This window comes from Cetorhinus maximus, chromosome 6 (assembly GCF_964194155.1).
Source record: "Cetorhinus maximus chromosome 6, sCetMax3.hap1.1, whole genome shotgun sequence".
NCBI classification, from domain to species: Eukaryota; Metazoa; Chordata; class Chondrichthyes; order Lamniformes; family Cetorhinidae; genus Cetorhinus; species Cetorhinus maximus.
Window position 1 is genome coordinate 40,628,027 of NC_135884.1, and position 19,932 is coordinate 40,647,958.

General features: G+C 42.8%; 1 protein-coding gene across 3 annotated transcripts in view; it reads left to right on the top strand.

Annotated features, from left to right (window-relative positions):
- atxn7 (ataxin 7) overlaps window positions 1–19,932 on the top strand; it is a 147,375-nt gene that overhangs the window by 112,282 nt on the left and 15,161 nt on the right. For all 3 annotated transcript variants that reach the window (XM_078543650.1, XM_078543651.1, XM_078543652.1), the window contains 2 exons: window positions 8,800–9,043; window positions 14,879–15,150. In XM_078543650.1, the coding sequence (XP_078399776.1) occupies window positions 8,800–9,043; window positions 14,879–15,150 (516 nt within the window). The remainder of the gene's footprint in view (window positions 1–8,799; window positions 9,044–14,878; window positions 15,151–19,932) is intronic.

The window sequence follows — 19,932 nt, forward strand, 5'->3', positions numbered from 1 at the left end:
GCTTTTTTTAACGGTTAATTTTCTTTTTGCAATTAATAAGTAGTTCATCAGAAGATCGACTTCTTCCTTCTCTCTCTTTTGTAAAAGGGTGGTCACTCATTCATATCCAGATCAGTTTAACATGGCATTAATCATTAACTGCTAAAGTCTAGCAGATGTATAAATATATTAACATGTTCTTTTAAGCTGCAATAGTAAATCTAAGTACAGCCATTGTAAAGTTTTGAAAGCTCAGTTCTTTGTGCATTGAATTCTAGTTTGAAGCTGCAGTACTTGGAGCAATTCTGTTGGTCTTAACCTATGTTTTGTTTCCCCCGGCTATGATTTGATTGCTCATGGATTAATATTTGAAGATTCAAAATGGTGTCTTCAGGTTAGTTTTATTGTGGTTTTAAGATTTTTTAAAGTCTTCTTACACTCTTTAAGACTCTCATTTACTGGAAGTTAAAGGGGAGTTGGCGACATTGTGGTAATGTCACTGGACTAGTAATCCTGAGTCCCAGATTAATGCTCTGGGGACATGGGTTCAAATCCCACCATAGCAGCTGGTGGAATTTAAATTGAATTAATAAATTTGGAATTAAGAACTAGTCTAATAGTGTACATGAATCAGTTGTTGGTTTTCATAAAAACCCATCTGGTAGGCCTAATCTGGCCTACACGTGACTCCAGACCCCAAGCCATGTGGTTGATGCTGAAATGCCTTAGCAAGTCACTCCGTTGCTACAAAATCTAAAAGGCATCGTCCTGGGCACTTGAAACAACTAAGGCACAGCCAGTCCTGCAAAGTCCTCCTTACTAACATCTGGGGGCTTGTGCCAACAAATAGCCAAGCAACAGCCTGACGTTGTCTATAAGGCATGATTCTGAGAGTATGACTATGTCCCAGACACCACCACCACCATCCTGGGTATGTCCTGTTCCGCTGGTATAGTGGTATACAATTGGGAGAGATTTGCCCTGGGAGTCCTCAACGTCGACTTTGGACCCCATGAAGTCTTATGGCATCAGGTCAAACATAGCCAAGGAAACGTCCTGTTGGTTACCACCTACCACCACCTCTCAGCAGATGAATCAGTGCTCCTCCATGTTGAACACCACTTGGAGGAAGCACTGAGGGTGGCAAGGGCACAGAATGTATTCTGGGTGGGGGACTTCAATGTCCATCATCAAGATTGGCTCGGTAGCACGACTACTGACCAAGCTGGCCAAGTCTTAAAGGACATAGCTGCTAGACTGGGTCTTTGGAAGGTGGTGAGGGAACCAACAAAAGGGAAAAACTTACTTGCCCTCATCCTCACCAACCTGCCTACTGCAGATGTATCTGTTCATGACTCTGTTGGTAGGAATGACCACTGCACAGTCACTGTGGAGATAAAGTCCTGTCTTCACATTGAGGATACCCTCCATCATGCTGTGTGGCACTATCGCTACATTAACTGGGATAGATTTGCAACAAACCTGGCTACTCAAAACTGGGCATCCATGAGGTGCGGTGGATCATCAGCAGAATTGTATTGGACCAACTTAAAAATTCACTCCCTCCACCAATCCACAGTAACAGTTGTGTGTACCATCTACAAGATGCACTGCAGCAATTCGACAAGCCGCTTTTGTCAGCATCTTCCAAACCTGCGACCCCTGCCGACAAGGGCAGCAGATGCATGGGAACACCACCACCTGCAAGTTCCCACCCCAAGACACACACCATTCTAACTTAGAACTACATCACTGTTCCTTCATTGTTGCTGGGTCAACACCCTGGAACTCCCTAACAGCACTGTGGTGTATGTACACCACATGGACTGCAGCAGTTCAAGGCAGGGCACCACCGCCTTCTCAAGGGCAATTAAGGATAAGCAATAAATGCTGGCCTAGCCAGCAACGCCCACATCCCTTCAAGCAATTTTTTAATTCATTCATGGGAAGTTTATATAATAAAACTGCAACATTACCCTAAATATTCTGAGAAGATTGACCTGTATAGCTACTTGTGTTTGCCAGTTTGTTGCCTCCTTCCTGGGCTTTTCTGGTATTGCTATTTATTATATTGCTTCCACCATTTAAAGTGCCACCGTTTCACAGCTGGTAGTCATTTATATCATCCAAAAAACACTAACTATCCGTTTGCATTAACGTCAAGTTGCCGGTTATAGCGTCTTAAGTGATTTGTTTATTTCAAACAGAAGCCACTGTATTAAGGATTTCAGACAATTTAATGAATTCTTAGCTTTGTTTTGCACACTTATAATTTTGGAATGTTATTTCAATTAAAATCTGATTTGTATCTAATTAAGTTAGGTGCTTTAAGTTAAGTGTATTCTATGAATTGCAAAATTTAAATTAATTAGGTCGTCTGGTTTCATCAGTTTTTCCAGACAGTGATATAAGCTCAGGTTAACAACCTGCCCTGATTGACTATCTTTAAAAGTGTGTTAGTCTGTAGTCATATGGGCAGAGAGAACACAGATGGGTTTAGAAGTGTGAAAAATAACTGGTCGAAACCATTCACCGATGTTACGTATGAAATTAACCTTGGTTGAGTTGTACAGTTGCACATGGAAGGCGCGATTGTCTAGTTCACTGGCAAGGGTGCAAGTTACTCAGACTGCTTAGTCCAGATAAGTTAAAAGCAAAATACTGTGGATGCTGGAAATATGAAATAAAAGCAGAAAAACAGATGCTGTGAGACCTGCTGAATTTTTCCAGCAATTTCTGTTTTTAGTCTTGATAACTGTTGAGCTTCTTAAATGTTGTTGTAGCTGTGTTCACCCAAACAAGTGCCAGAGTATTTCATTACACCCTTTGTAGATGGTGGCAAGATTTTGACACCACAGAGTACACATCCTCTGCCCTGCTCTTGTAGCCCCTTTGTTGATGAGGCTGATCTGATTTTAAAAATAATTCTGGTCATTGGTGACCGTTTCTCTGGATATTGATGGTTGGGGAGTTCTGAGGAAAGTAATGCCATCGACAAGATTTTCAGTTTGGCAGACTGTGATTAGTGGGGCACAACAAAGATCAATTCTTGGGCCTCAGTTATTTCCAATCTATGTCAATGACTTTGATGCGGGCAACAAGTGTAATGTATGCAAGTTTGCTGCTGATACAAAGATAGGTGGGAAAGTAAGCAGGACACATAGAGAAGGTAATGAAGAAGGCACAGGAGATACTTTGCTTTGTTAGCTGAGGCATGTAATATGAAAGCAGGAAGTTATGCTAGAACTGTATAAAACACTGGTTAGACTGCAGCTAGAGTACAGCAGTTCCCATCACCATATTACAGAAGGGATGCAATTGCACTAAGCAGTACGGAGAGAATTTTGCCAGGATCGGAAAAACTTAGCTGTGAGGAAATGATTGAATAGGCTGGGGTTGTTGCTTTGGAACAGAGGAGCTACGTTTTGTGGGTGGGTGGGGGGGAGGTGGTGGTATACAATTATATGGCACCTTGATAGAATGGATAGCTGAAGGGGTTCATAACCAGGAGGCATAGATTTAAAATAATTGGTAGAAGGAGTTGAGAAATCTTTTCTCCCAGATGGCGGTGGGTTTGGAACTCGCTGCCTGAAAGGCTGGTAAAGGCAGAAGCTCTAATAGCATTTAAAAAGTACTTTGAGCACTTGAGTAGACTAACCTATAGGGCTATGAACCAAGAGCTGGAAAATGGGATTAGGCTGGATGGCTTGTTGGCTGGCACAGACATGATAGACAAATGACTTTTTTTCTCAATGCGATAAATTCCTGATGTTTTAAAAATTTATTCATTCATGGGATGTGGATGTCGCTTGCTAGACCAGCATTTATTGCCTACCCCTAATTGTCCTTGACATCTTCTTGAACTGCCGCAGTTGATGTGGTGTAGGTACACCCACAGCACTGTTAGGGAGGGAGTTCCAGGATTTTGACCCAGCAACAATGAAGGGACGATGATAAATTTCCAAGTCAGGATGGTTAGTGGCCTGGAGGGGAACTTCCAGGTGATAGTTTTCCCATGCATCTGCTGCCTTTGTCCTTCTAGATATTATGTTCATATGTAGCGGTCGTGGGTTTGGAAAGTGCTATTGAAAGAGCCATGGTGAGCTATTACAATGCATCTTGTAGATGGCACACAATGCTGCCATTGTGCATCAGTAGTGGAGAGTGTGAGAATGTTGAAAGTGGCGCATGGAGTACCAATCAGACGAGCTGCTTTGTCGTGGATGGTGTCGAGCTTGCATTGTTGGAGCTGCACCCATCCAGGCAAATGGACGGTATTCCGTCACACTCCTGACTTGTGCCTTGTAGATGGTGGAAGGGCTTTGGGGAATCCAGAGGTGAGTTACTTGCTGCAGAATTCCCAGCCTCTGGCCTACTCTTGTAGCCACAGTATTTATATGGCTGGTCCAGTTCAGTTTTTTTTCCATTCGTGGGATGTGGGCTTTGCTGGCTGGGCCAGCATTTATTGCCCATCCCTAGTTGCCCTTGAGAAGGTGGTGGTGAGCTGCCTTCTTGAACCGCTGCAGTCCGTGTGGTGTAGGTACACCCACAGTGCTGTTAGCAAGGGGTTCCAGGATTTTGACCCAGTGACAGTGAAGGAACGTCGAGATATTTCCAACTCGGGATGGTGAATGACTTGGAGGGGAACTTCCAGGTGATGGTGTTCCCACCTATCTGCTGCCCTTGCCCTTCTAGGTGGCAGTGGTCGTGGGTTTGGAAGGTACTGTCTAAGGAACCTTGGTGAATTCCTGCAGTGCATCTTTTAGATGGTGCACACTGCTGCTACTGTGCGTCGGCGATGGAAGGAGTGAATGTTTGTGGATGTGGTGCCAATCAAGTGGACTGCTTTGTCCTGGACGGTGTCCAGCTTCTTCAGTGTTGTAGGAGCTGCACTCATCCAGGCAAGTGGGGAGTATTCCATCACGCTCCTGACTTGTGCCTTCTAGATGGTGGACAGGCTTTGGGGATTCAGGAGACGAGTTACTCGTCGCAGAATTCCTAGCCTCTGACCTGCTCTTGTAGCCACAGTATTTCAATGGTAACCCCCTGGGACATTGATAGTGGTGGACTCGACAATGGTAATGCCATTGAATGTCATGGGGAGATGGTAAGATTTTCTCTTGTTGAGATGGTCATTGCTCAGCACTTGTGTGGTACAAATGTTACTTGTCACTTATCAGCCAATAAGGAGAATTCTAATTGAGTTATTTGGGAGACTCATGAGGTTGCAAATAGATTTAGACAGGTTAAGACAAGAATGTGGCAGATGGAATATGATGTGGGAAGTGTGAAGTTATGCACTTTGGTTGGAAAAATAGAAAAAACAGTATTTTTTAAATGATGATACACTGGAAGATTTTGGTGCTTAGAAGGCCTGGGTGTCCTTGTACAGAAATTGCGAAGTTAACATGCAGGTACAGGAAATAAGTAGGAAAGCAAATGATATGTTACACTTTATTTCCTTTGTAATAAAGGCTAAGAGTAAAATGTCTTACTGTTGTTTAGGGCCTTTCTGAGATAGTACTGTGCATAATTTTGGTCCCCTTACCAAGGAAGGATATACTTAGAGGGAGTGCAATATAGATTTACTAGTGATTTTTGGGATGAGGGGGTTGTCCTATCATTGATTAGACTAGGTCATTATTCCCTAGAGTTTAGAAGTATGAGAGTTAATCTTATTGAACCATAAAATACTTAAGGGGCTTGATTGAGAGGATCTTTTCCCCTGGCTGGGGGAGTCTAGAACTAGAGGTCTCAGTTTCCGTATAAGGGATCAGCCATTTAGGATTTGAGGTGAGGAGAAACCTCTTCACTGAGGATTCTGAATCCTTTGGAATTCTCTACCACAGAGTTGTGAATGCCTAGCTGTTATGGATTTTTGGATACTAAGGGAATTGAAGAATATGGAGAGCGCAAAAAGTTGAGATAGAAGATCAGCCAACAGTGGGGAAGGCTCAGAGCCATATGACCTGATCCTGCTTCTATTTCTTATGTTTTTTTTAAAACTTAAGGACAAAAGTCAGATGCAATAGTTAAAATACCTTTAATGTGGGCCTACTTAATGAGGTAATGACTTATATATGACAGAGCCATGAAAAGTTTGTAGAATCCCAGAAATAAGTGTGGAGAGAGAAGGACCTAATCACTGTGTTGCAGATTGGGACAAATCATAGAATATAGTAACATGATGCAGTATTCTTTCTCATACATGCTTATAACTGGAAATTAAAGATTCCAGTGTATTTTTGGCATATTTTCTATCTTCCAAAATTGTAATCCTTGGCCTATTAACAGTTCCAGAAAACTTCATACTCATGGCTAACTGTTAAAATTTCAGCAACAAAATTATCATCACACTAAAGGTTCTCCTAATTGTTCAAGTTTCTGCGCACGTAACTAAGCCATGTAGGCCAGGAAATCTCTGGTGGGGTGGGGCGCTAGATCTTCAATCTGTACAGAGTCAGTAGATAATAGTATGTCAGATTCAGCCTCTGCCAAATCGGGCCACCTGGGTTAGGGAGTGAAGGCTCCTCCTTATATCTATTGGACAATTCCTGCTGGAAGTCTACATATTGATATCAACTGAGAAAATGGAGCTTGGCTTGTAGTTTAATAGCCATCTGACATTTATCAAAGGGTGAATAATAACCACATACTGACCAGCACACTGGAAACAAATTATTAACATTTGATGCTTTGAGGAGAGGAGATGGTAGAGAAAATATAGTAAAAATGTATTCACCTTAAAGGGAGACACTTTATTATTAAAAATACAACACTAAAATATACAATTTATGCCTTTCAATTTTTTTTCTTGGTGTGGTCTCTTTAACTATCTGTTCTGTTATGATTCCATCAATTTCTACTCCATTCTGGAACTGGGAGCCATATCTGAAATTCTGTCTTTGACTGGATGAAAACAGATTCCAGAGGATCAACAATCAGGAAACTGAACTTTGAAATTTGACCTGCTTACATTGGAACAGCTGAGTGGAAGGCTGCCCTTTTAAAATATATTGCCAGCAGTGGCGGGGACAGGGCAGTTATGCACAGAGTTATCATGCTGGTCGTGACTTGAGAGTTATCGGGCTTTAAATGCAATTTTTCACAAAGTATGAACCGGAGAAAAGGAATTGATTGTTTCCATAGATATTTGGGTTACTTCTTGAAGCTATGCCTTCAAAAGTACATGTCAAGATTACTGTTACTTAGTACATTAAGAATTGCACTTCAGAGCAACTCATGAATTAATGTTTTGAGGCAATTAAGATATGATAATGAGCTGTTGAAATGCAAGCTTTCTTTTAAATTCCAAGTGCTATAAATTTAAGATCCTGCAGTTCCAGATGACTTAGCATGCTGCTATAATGCAGTGATGAATTATAGGGAATGTTTCAATATGTGCTTGAGTCTGCAAAGTTACTGAATATGGCCATGCTATCAGAGCAGCCTTGAACAGAGGCAAGGTGCTCCCTCCAAAAATGGGATTTAGTGGATTAGCCACTTCCCATTTAATGATGAGCAATATTAGCAGAAGTATGTGAGTGATAATTTTTCTGCCTTCAATGTAGGAAAGCTGCTGTTGGAAGGAAAATGAGATGAAAACAGGAAAGAAATTACATGCTGTGTGGTTCTGCATGCTCCTCATTTTGTTTTCAAAATCAAAGCCTAAAAACATTTAAACGAATGTTTGAATAATTAAGTTTTCAAGGTAGTGAGGGTTGGAATAAATTGACCATTCACACATCTGAAAAAATGGATGTTTATTACTCAACATGGTCTCTGATACATTATACTGTGAAGGCAGTTATTAACATCACAGGTATTTGTCCAACAATTGTAACTGTCCCTAAAAAATCATCTTGAGCAGAAATATCATTAGCTCAGATAATAATTTAAGATGCTTTAGCTTTTGAATTCACACTACTTTTAATATAAACCTGTCTTAAGTCTTATGCTGATGTTACAAATTACTACAGAACCTGTGTTTTTAATGCCATGTGTGCCTGATGAAATGGAAACGTTAGTTTCTTTTTGTGGGGTACACATTCCACAGAGTAATAAGATAAGCTTAAGCATATGTGATTGCTAATTTGCATTTCAAAACTTTCTGGCTGCTGAACCTTTTTCTAATGGCTGGTGAAGGCCCACACAGATAAGTGTTTGGAAACATGCCTTGCTTGCCTGCAATCGAGCAGTGGAACTGGCACTTGCTATCTTTGGAGTCTGTGATACAAGTTACCTTTTGGTGTTGCCAACTCTGCCACAGAAGATTGGATCATCTTCAACAAAATCTCCAAGAGAAAACACCACAACTTGGTTCACCTTGGAATGGCCTGATCAGTTTCAAATCCTATGACGTCAGTATTTGAGAAATCTCTCAGTAACTTAGAGAAATTACTGTTCTTTCACAAATTTTATAGAATCAATTTAACTTTTGTATTGGTTTGTGAAGAGGAATTAAATCTCAAAACTATTTTAAACTAGAGTTTGCAATTGTATAAACAGTGAAAAATCTTGCATGTAGAAAATACATTATATACAAAAATGAGCATTCCTAAAAGAATTATACAGCATTAGTAACCATTAACTTGACCCTGGTGCAACTTACCATTACTGACTAATGATGTCCTGCTTTTGATAGCTTGCATTATAATATGGAAAGCCTTAAAAATTGTTCTGCTTTATTATTGCAGTTGTTGAAACTTCCCAAGACTTATTTTGGGATTAATATTTCATAATGAAAATTTGGATATAGAAAAATCTAGTTGTTGCTCCATTGTTGGCTGGAAGTTAAATTGTTTTATTTTCTGTGTACAGAAAGAAGACATGGTACATCAAGTAAACCACCTGTGACTCCTCCATCATCTTCTACGTACTCTTATCCTTCCACATTCTCAAAAAACAGAAGCGGAAGTGATTGTGGGAACAGTCGCTCTTCTGGTGGAAACTGTCCTTCATCCAGCTCCAAGATACAAAAATCCCCCAAAGAAAAACTTCACATCAGTGGTATGAGCAGACCACTTTACCTGGTTCACCATGGCAAGATGCACCATGATAAAAAGTTAGTGTATGCTTTTCTTTTTGGTTGTTGTATTTTTGTTTCACAAAACATTTCTGCTGCATTGTTTTCCCACAATGGACTGATTTTTAGCACCACAGGGTTCAGATAATTAAACTCAAACTTCTAATTTAATTATCGGCATAGCTATGGTTTACAAATAATTAATTTGGATGAACATTTCCAAATTAACCTTGAATTACCTCGTCCAGTAAGATGACTGTGGCCCTTGCCTGAACGTTCAACTTTGATTCTTTGATTATCAAAGTGATTTGTCTTTGTTCACATCTTTATGGTTAAGCAGTGCAGAAATGAACATTGTTGGAAGTATTCCACGCTACATCCTCTCTTTTTCTCGGAGATAATAGAGATTACATGATTTTTATATACAAAAAGCTAAAAGCTACTGCGGATGCTGGAAATCCAAAACAAAAACAGAATTACCTGGAAAAACTCAGCAGGTCTGGCAGCATCGGTGGAAAAGAAAACAGTTGACGTTTCGAGTCCTCATGACCCTTCGGCAGAACTGAAGTATAGTTAGGAGAGAGGTGAAATATAAGCTGGTCTAAGGTGGGTGGTGGGGAGAGAGAGAAGTTGAGGGTGGGGTGGTTGTGGGGACAAGCAAGCAGTGATAGGAGCAGATAATCAAAAGATGTCACAGACAAAAGGATCAAAGAGGTGTTGAAGGTGGTGATATTATCTAAGAAAAGTGCTAATTAAGAATGGATGGCAGGATACTCAAGGTATAGCTCTAGTGGGGGTGGGGTGGAAAGACTAACAAAGTATTAGTTGTAGATTTAAAAATAATGGAAATAGGTGGGAAAAGAAGAATCTATATAAATTATTGGAAAAAAAAGGGAGGGGGAAGAAACGGGGTGGGGATGGGGGGAGGGGGAGTTTAAGATCTAAAGTTGTTGAATTCAATATTCAGCCCGGAAGGCTGTAAAGTGCCTAGTCGGAAGATGAGGTGCTGTTCCTCCAGTTTGCGTTGGGCTTCACTGGAACAATGCAGCAAGCCAAGGACAGACGTGGGCAAGAGAACAGGGTGGAGTGTTAAAATGGCAAGCGACAGGGAGGTTTGGGTCTTTCTTGCTGACAGACCGCAGGTGTTCTGCAAAGCGGTCGCCCAGTTTGCGTTTGGTCTCTCCAATGTAGAGACCGCATTGGGAGCAACGAATGCAGTAGACTAAGTTAGGGGAAATGCAAGTGAAATGCTGCTTCACTTGAAAGGAGTGTTTGGGCCCTTGGACGGTGAGGAGAGAGGAAGTGAAGGGGCAGGTGTTGCATCTTCTGCGTGGGCATGGGGAGGTGCCATAGGTGGGGGTTGAGGAGTAGGGGGTGATAGAGGAGTGGACCAGGGTGTCCCAGAGGGAACGATCCCTACGGAATGCCGCCAGGGGGGGGTGAAGGGAAGATGTGTTTGGTGGTGGCATCATGCTGGAGTTGGCGGAAATGGCGGAGGATGATACTTTGAATGTGGAGGCTGGTGGGGTGATAAGTGAGGACAAGGGGGACCCTATCACGTTTCTGGGAGGGAGAAGAAGGCGTGAGGGCGGATGCGCGGGATATGGGCCGGACACAGTTGAGGGCCCTGTCAACGACCGTGGGTGGAATACCTGGGTTAAGGAAGGAGGAGGACATGTCAGAGGAGCTGTTTTTGAAGGTAGCGTCATCAGAACAGATGTGACGGAGGCGAAGGAACTGAGAGAATGGGATGGAGTCCTTACAGGAAGCGGGGTGTGAGGAGCTGTAGTCGAGGTAGCTGTGGGAGTCGGTGTAATGGATATTGGTGGACAGTCTATCACCAGAAATTGAGACAGAGAGGTCAAGGAAGTGAAGAGAAGTGTCAGAGATGGACCATGTGAAAATGATGGAGGGGTGGAGATTGGAAGCAAAATTAATAAATTTTTCCAGGTCCCGACGAGAGCATGAAGCAGCACCGAAGTAATCATCGATGTACCGGAGAAAGAGTTGTGGGAGGGGGCCGGAGTAGGACTGGAACAAGGAATATTGTACATACCCCATAAAGAGACAGGCATAGCTGGGGCCCATGCGGGTACCCATAGCCACACCTTTTATTTGGAGGAAGTGAGAGGAGTTAAAGGAGAAATTGTTCAGTGTGAGAACAAGTTCAGCCAGACGGAGGAGAGTAGTGGTGGATGGGGATTGTTGGGGCCTCTGTTCAAGGAAGAAGCTAAGGGCCCTCAGACCATCCTGGTGGGGGATGGAGGTGTAGAGGGATTGGACATCCATGGTGAAGAGGAAGCGGTTGGGGCCAGGGAACTGGAAATTGTTGATGTGACGTAAGGTGTCAGAGGAATCACGGATGTAGGTGGGAAGGGACTGGACAAGGGGAGAGAGAAGGGAGTCAAGATAACGAGAAATGAGTTCCGTGGGGCAGGAACAGGCTGACACGATCGGTCTGCCAGGTCAGTTCTGTTTGTGGATTTTGGGTAGGAGGTAGAAGCGGGCCGTCCGAGGTTGGGCGACTATCAGGTTGGAAGCTGTGGGAGGAAGATCTCCAGAGGAGATGAGGTCAGTGACAGTCCTGGAAACAATGGCTTGATGTTCAGTGGTGGGGTCATAGTCCAGGGAGAGGTAGGAGGAAGTGTCTGCGAGTTGACGCTCAGCCTCCGCGAGGTAGAGGTCAGTGCGCCAGACAACAACAGCACCACCCTTGTCAGCGGGTTTGATGACAACGTTGGGGTTGGACCTGAGAGAACGGAGTGCAGTAAGTTCAGAGAGAGACAGATTAGAATGGGTGAGAGGAGCAGAGAAATTGAGACGGCTAATGTCACGCCAACAGTTCTCACTGAAAAGATCAAGAGAAGGTAAGAATCCAGAGGGAGGGGTCCAGGTGGAGGCAGAATATTGGAGGTGGGTAAAAGGATCCGTTGAACAGGGAGAGCACTCCTGCCCAAAGAAGTGAGCACGGAGACGAAGACGGCGGAAGAAGAGTTCAGGCTTGCTGCATTGTTCCAGTGAAGCCCAACGCAAACTGGAGGAACAGCACCTCATCTTCCGACTAGGCACTTTACAGCCTTCCGGGCTGAATATTGAATTCAACAACTTTAGATCTTAAACTCCCCCCATCCCCACCCCGTTTCTTCCCCCTCCTTTTTTTTTCCAATAATTTATATAGATTCTTCTTTTCCCACCTATTTCCATTATTTTTAAATCTACAACTAATACTTTGTTAGTCTTTCCACCCCACCCCCACTAGAGCTATACCTTGAGTATCCTGCCATCCATTCTTAATTAGCACTTTTCTTAGATAATATCACCACCTTCAACACCTCTTTGATCCTTTTGTCTGTGACATCTTTTGATTATCTGCTCCTATCACTGCTTGCTTGTCCCCACAACCACCCCACCCTCAACTTCTCTCTCTCCCCACCACCCACCTTAGACCAGCTTATATTTCACCTCTCTCCTAACTATACTTCAGTTCTGCCGAAGGGTCATGAGGACTCGAAACGTCAACTGTTTTCTTCTCCACCGATGCTGCCAGACCTGCTGAGTTTTTCCAGGTAATTCTGTTTTTGTTTTTGATTTTTATATACGTTGTGTTCTTTATCAAATATATCATCATATTTTTCATGCCTCATATGAGGTGCTCCCAGAGCTGGGATTCAGCTTTATCTTTATTATGCTTTCTAGTAATAAAAAGCCAGGGGATGTTACTGACATGGACCTATCCCAGCACTTGTCTTCAGGACCTGCAGTTTTAAATCAGTCGTTTTGAGACAGGGAGGTCCCTGCTTCTTAATGTTTTTGAGTGGCCCAGAGATAGAAAATTGGATTGGAGAGGGAAGTGGAAGAGGGAACAGAAAAAAATAAGAGAGAAATGAAAGACTTCAAAATGGAGCAGAAGGAAAGTAAATGCTCCATCTTTCTAGCCTTTTCTTTCCCTCCCCCTCCAGCCTTTTCTCTATCATATTACACACTGTATTTTCTCAAGAAGATGGACTGGAGACTTGGCCTAGGTATTCCAGCAGTGCCTCTCTATACCCAGCAGCAAGGACCGGTGTGTTAGTGACTGGGGTGCTCACCACCTCACCACCATTTCATAAGAGAAGTCTAACCTTCACACTACAACATAAACTAATCAAGAGCACACCCTCATGTATATTACTGTGGGATACAATGTTAGAGCATTCCCATGAGTGGCCTTCATTGTGATTGTGGCTCTTGATAAAAAGATTGAGTACCGAATTAATCTTGTTAACTATGCTAAGCGCTTGTCTTTTTAAAGCTGTTTATACACGCATGGTTAATATTGTACAGGGATTCCCAGTAATTATTTAGATTTCAAGTGTCATTGTCCATACTCGAGTTTCCTGAAAACCAGTAAGTTGTAATAGTTTTGGCAGTTAAGTATTAATTCTTGGTTTTATTTCCTCTATTTTTCCAAGTTCTTTTCCATTATCATTTGCTACTCTGTACTGATAGCAACGCACGGTATCTGTTATGACGCGGCAGATGATGTGTGCCAGGCAGATCAAATCCATGAGGGAAACTAGATCACGAGGTCACAGCGATTTTGCAATTTGTATTTTATTTCATGATATGTGCCCTGAATTCAGAAGTAATAAGTCCATCAAGACTAAAGAGATTTTTTAGAAAACCAAATTAAACATTTATTAACAAAAGGAAAGATTTCAAGCACATGCATAGGTCTACAAATTACTACTATAATAACTTGTAAAACCCCTAATTAATCTGGCTTCCAGTTACACCCCTGTTAAGGCAATGGTTTAAAAAAAAAAGTTTTAAACAGATCCAGACAGGTCAATACAATACCCTGAATTCAAAGTGGCTTTTCCCAGCTTCAGTTTCTGTAGATAGCAGGCTTAATGCCTTCCCTGACCTGTAGCCTCATTCTCCTTTTATACATACAATGTAAATCCAGTTGTTCCCATATGTCTTTGGAACTTTACCTTTCTCGTAATATAAATCTTTTCATTGAGCTAATATTATCAGTAACCTTTGGGGAAAAATAAACACATTGTGTGGCCTAGCTCCCCTGGCTAGGTGTAACATCCTACCATCTCTTTGAAATTCAAACTACCCTGATTTATTTAAAAATGCAAATTTCCTCACCTCACATTCTAAGACTTCAGCCATGTTTACATATTTAACATTTCAAACCTAGCTTCTTTTGATAAGTCAAAGCCTCCAGACCAGCTGTCTCCAATTCAATTAAATCTCACCCCCCCCCCCACACACACACTGAGAAACTATCCAAACCCCACTATTAACCTCCTTTTACAATAAATCACAATATTATGAGAATTATTATACTTTCATGACAATCTCCATATAGAGTGGGGGGAAAAAATCAGTTGGGGAATCTTTACCAGGTTAGCAGTGTTGGTAGCCAGACTGCCTGATGTACTCTCTTGGTTGCAAAGGATATATTGCCCAAGATACCACTGAAGGTAATAGGGTTGGGGTGGAAAGTGGTTCAAAAGGGAAGTGGATTTGTACATTCCTATCCTAAAATACAAAGGTAAAATTATTGTCTCAATATTTGTTTTAAGTAGATAACAATCTTTAAAAGTTGTCAGGCTAAACTGTTTCCTGGCTGAGACAGCACATCCCTTAGTCACTGAACATTTATGCAGTGGTGACTTTGGTTAAGAGGTTAGCACACAGTAAGTATTTTTAAGTATAAGTAAACATATTTTTATAAGGAGAGTTCTAGTTCAGGATCTATTTAATTTTGAACAGAAATAGTCAGTAGAGGAGTGGGTTATCTTATACTTTTTATCTTAAATTGAAGTTTAAAATATGCAGTGTGTTCTATTTTTAAAAAGAAATCATCATATTCTGCAGCATGACTTCAGTGGTTAAACCAGAGAAGATGCATCCTAATGTGAAGATTGATGGCACATCATTGAAAATGATGCCAGTTCCCATTAATTCCACCACTGTGAATGCTTCAGTAAAAACTGGCCTTAATTGTCCTACAATACCAAAGGCACCCCTGCCCTCCACTGGACAGATACCCAATGGTAAAAATCTTCTGTCAACTCCTTCATCCTCAGAAAAGAAACTTGAAGATGCTAAAAATATCAAGAAGTCCTCTTCCCATAAACGACTGTCAGGTGAGTCCTAATAGACTTTTATGGTACGGTGGAACTACCAGAACGTTTTTCAGATATAAATGATTATGCTTTAAAACTCATTAGCTGAAAACTGCACTAGAAGTTGCAGAGGACAGTCAAGAATTAAATATCTCAACCCTATAATTTTTTCCAATGCATTTGTTTTATTTGTCAGTATGTTGTTTATAAAACAGAAAAAGATCATTATCTGGAAATACTTTCTTAACTTTTTTGAAGATATTGTTGGGTAAAGTAAATAAACTATTACAGGGATGGTCAGCCAAACCATATGCAGCTTTCCTATGACTCAAATGCAGTTCTTTGCATTTATTAACACTAATTGTGCAGAGCAGATGTATGTGGAATATAGAACAAAACAAAAACAAAAATACCTGGAAAAACTCAGCAGGTCTGGCAGCATCTGCGGAGAGGAGCACAGTTAACGTTTCGAGTCCGAATGACCCTTCAACAGAACTAAGTAAAAATAGAAGAGAGGTGAAATATAAGCTGGTTTGGGGGTGGGGGGGAGGAACGGGACAGGGAACAAGAAGAGCTGGATAGAGGGCCAGTGATAGGTGGAGATGACCAAAAGATGTCACAAACAAAAGGACAAAGAGGTGTTGAAGGTGCTGATATTATCTAAAGGAATGTGCTAATTAAGGGTAGAAAGCAGGACGAGCAAGGTACAGATAGCCCTAGTGGGGGTGGGGTGGGGGGAAGGGATCGAAATAGGCTAAAAGGTAGAGATAAAACAATGGATGGAAATACACTTAAAAATAATGGAAATAGGTGGGAAAAGAAAAATCTATATAAATTATTGAAAAAAACAAAAAGGAGGGGCAAAATCGGAAAGGGGGTGGGGATGGAGGAGAGAGTTCATGATCTAAAATTGTTGAACTCAATATTCAGTCCGGAAGGCTGTAAAGTGCCTAGTCGGAAGATGAGGTGCTGTTCCTCCAGTTTGCGTTGAGCTTCACTGGAACAATACAGCAGGCCAAGGACGGACATGTGGGCATGAGAGCAGGGTGGAGTGTTGAAATGGCAAGCGACAGGGAGGTCTGGGTCATGCTTGCGGACAGACTGAAGGTGTTCTGCAAAGCGGTCACCCAGTCTGCGTTTGGTCTCTCCAATGTAGAGGAAACTGCATTGGGAGCAACGAATGCAGTAGACTAAGTTGAGGGAAGTGCAAGTGAAATGCTGCTTCACTTGAAAGGAGTGTTTGGGCCCTTGGACGGTGAGAGGGGAAGTAAAGGGGCAGGTGTTGCACCTTCTGCGGTTGCATGGGAAGGTGCCGTGGGAGGGGGTTGAGGTGTAGGGGGTGATGGAGGAGTGGACCAGGATGTCCCGGAGGGAACGATCTCTGCGGAATGCCACCAGGAGGGGTGAAGGGAAGATGTGTTTGGTGGTGGCATCATGCTGGAGATGGCGGAAATGGCAGAGGATGATCCTTTGAATGCGGAGGCTGGTGGGGTGATAAGTGAGGACAAGGGGGACCCTATCATGTTTCTGGGAGGGAGAAGAAGGTATGAGGGCGGATGCGCGGGAGTTGGGCCGGACACGGTTGAGGGCCCTGTCAACCACCGTGGGTGGAAAACATCGGTTAAGGAAGGAGGAGGACATGTCAGAGGAACAGTTTTTGAAAGTGGCATCATCAGAACAGATGCGACGGAGGCGAAGGAACTGAGAGAATGGGATGGAGTCCTTACAGGAAGCGGGGTGTGAGGAACTGTAGTCGAGGTAGCTGTGGGAGTCGGTAGGCTTGTAATGGATATTGGTGGACAGTCTATCACCAGAAATTGAGACAGAGAGGTCAAGGAAGGGAAGTGTCAGAGATGGACCATGTGAAAATGATGGAGGGGTGGAAATTGGAAACAAAATTAATAAATTTTTCCATGTCCAAAAATAGGTTAACAATGGTAAAACAGGCAGCCTCCCTTCCTGATATGGGTAAATATATTGTGAATCATCAATTACTTTTAACTTTAATGTGCCACCATAGTAATTGGCAGAGGCTTTTGGAAAATAAATAAATGTGGAGCAGAGTGGAAGCAATATTGTTACTATATTACAAACCTCTAGTAAAGAACACAGTGTCAAGGGGACAAATTGGCAAACCTCAATTATCACAGTCTGGAGAATGTGATTAAGTTCAAAAAATGTAAATAGGTTCAATGTGCTAAAGGCGGAATATTAGTTCTTCATTGCATTCTAGTAAGATCAGACAATATAAGTTTTTAATTTAGTGACATGCTCAAAAATGGATATTCAAACAGAATTCTTTGCGTAGTGTCTGGAATAACCTGTCAGTTAAGTTAGTAGAGGTATCAACATTAAGAAAATATAGCTGAGTCCAGGCTGTACATTAAAGTTCTAAAAGGACGAAGGGTGTATGACTTAACACCATAGACTAGCAATGGTCTCTAAATTAATGGTAGGTAAGAAGCCTAGCTGGATGGTTTGAATATCGTGTGAAAGGAAGTATAGGTTAAAAGGAAATTAGAATGGAAGGTATAACCATCTTAAAAGCTGTAAAAAAATAAATAAGTCAAGAATCTGGGTAAATCAGGTGATTTCATAGAATCCTATCCCTATGATACTCTGGGTGATTCTGATTTTAAGAAGGTGCAGGATAGAGGGCAGGTATTCCAAGGGAAAAAGAGAAATTCTGGGAGTAATGTAGACTGGGTGAGGGACTTCAATGTCCATCACCAAGAGTGGCTCAGTAGCACCACTACTGACCGAGCTGGCCAAGTCCTAAAGGACATAGCTGTTAGACTGGGTCTACAGCAGGTGATGAGGGAACCAACAAGAGGTGAGAACATACTTGACCTCATCCTCACCAACCTGCCTGCCGCAGATGCATCTGTCCATGATAGTATCGGTAGGAGCGCCCACCACACAGTCGTTGGGACGATGCCCCGTCTTCACATTGAGGATACCCTTCGTCATGTTGTGTGGCACTATCAATATGCTAAATGGGATGGATTTTGAACAGACCTAGCAACTCAAGAATGGGCATCCAGGAGGTGCCGTGGGCCATCAGCAGCAGCAGAATTGTACTCGAACACAATCTGTAACCTCATGGCCTGGCATATTCCCCGCTCTACCATTAGCCAGGGGATCAACCCTGGTTTAATGAAAAGTGCAGGAAAGCATGCCAGGAGCAGCATCAGGCATACCTAAAAATGAGGTGCAAACTAGTGAAGCTATAACACAGGACTACTTGCATAAGCAGCAAGTGATAGACAGACAGAGCTAAGCGATCCCACAACCAACGGATCAGATCTGAACTCTGCAGCCCTGCCACATCCAGTCGTGAATGGTGATGGTCAATTAAACAACTCCGCGGAGGAGGAGGCTCCACAAATATCCCCATCCTCAATGATGGGGAGCCCAGTACATCAGTGCTCAGCCAGAATTGCTGAGTGGATGATCCATCTCGGCCTCCTCTGGAAGTCACAGATGCCAGTCTTCAGCCAATTCGATTCGCTCCACCTGACATCTAGAAATGGCTGAAGGCACTGGATAGTGCAAAGGCTATGGGGCCTGACAATATTCCGACAATAGTGCTGAAGACTTGTGCTCCAGAACTTGCTGCACCCCTAGCCAAGCTGTTCCAGTACAGTTACAACACTGGCATCTATCCGGAAATGTGGAAAATTGCCTAGTTATGTCCTGTACACAAAAATCAGGACAAATCCAACCCAGCCAATTACCGCCCCATCAGTCTACTCTCCATCAGTAAAGTAATGGAAGGGGTCATCAACAGTACTATCAAGCAGCACTTGCTTAGCAATAACCTGCTCACTGTCACCCAGTTTGGGTTCCGCCAGGGCCACTCAGCTCCTGATCTCATTACAACCTTGGTTCAAACATGAACAAAAAGAGCTGAATTCCCGAAGTGAGGTGAGAATGACTGCCCTTGACACCAAGTCTGCATTTGACCAATTGTGGCATCAAGGAATCCTAGCAAAACTGGAGTCTATGGGAATCAGGGGAAACTCTCCACTGGTTGGAGTCATACCTGGCACAAAGGAAGATGGTTGTGGTTGTTGTTGGAGGTCAATCATCTCTGTTCCAGGACACCACTGCAGGAGTTCATCCTAGGCCCAACCATCTCCAGCTGCTTCATCAATGACCTTCCTTCCATCATAAGGTCAGAAGTAGGATGTTCGCTGATGATTGCACAATGTTCAACACCATTTGCGACGACTCAGATACTGCAGCAGTCCATGTCTAAATGCAGCAAGACCTGGGCAGTATCCAGGCTTGGGCTGACAAGTGGCAAACAACATTCGTGCCACAGAAGTGCCAGGCAATGACCACCTCCAACAAGAGAGAATCTAATCATCGCCTCTTGACGTTCAACGGCATTCATCACTGAATCCCCCACTATCAATATTCTGTGGGTTACCATCGACTGCACTGGACTAGACGTATTAATACTGTGGCTACAAGAGCAGATCAGAGGCTAGGAATCGTGCGACGTGTAATTCACCTCTTGACTCCCCAAAGCCTGTCCACCATCTACAAATCACAAGTCAGGGGTGTGATGGAATACTCCCCACTTGCCTGGATGAATGCAGCTCCCACAACACTGAAGAAGCATGACACCGCCCAGGACAAAGCAGCCCGCTTGATTGGCACCCCATCCACAAACATTCACTCCCTCCACCACCGTTGCACAGTAGCAGTAGTGTGTATCATCTACAAGATGTGCTGCGGGAATTCACCAAGGCTCTTTAGACAGCACCTTCCAAACCCACGACCACTACCATCTAG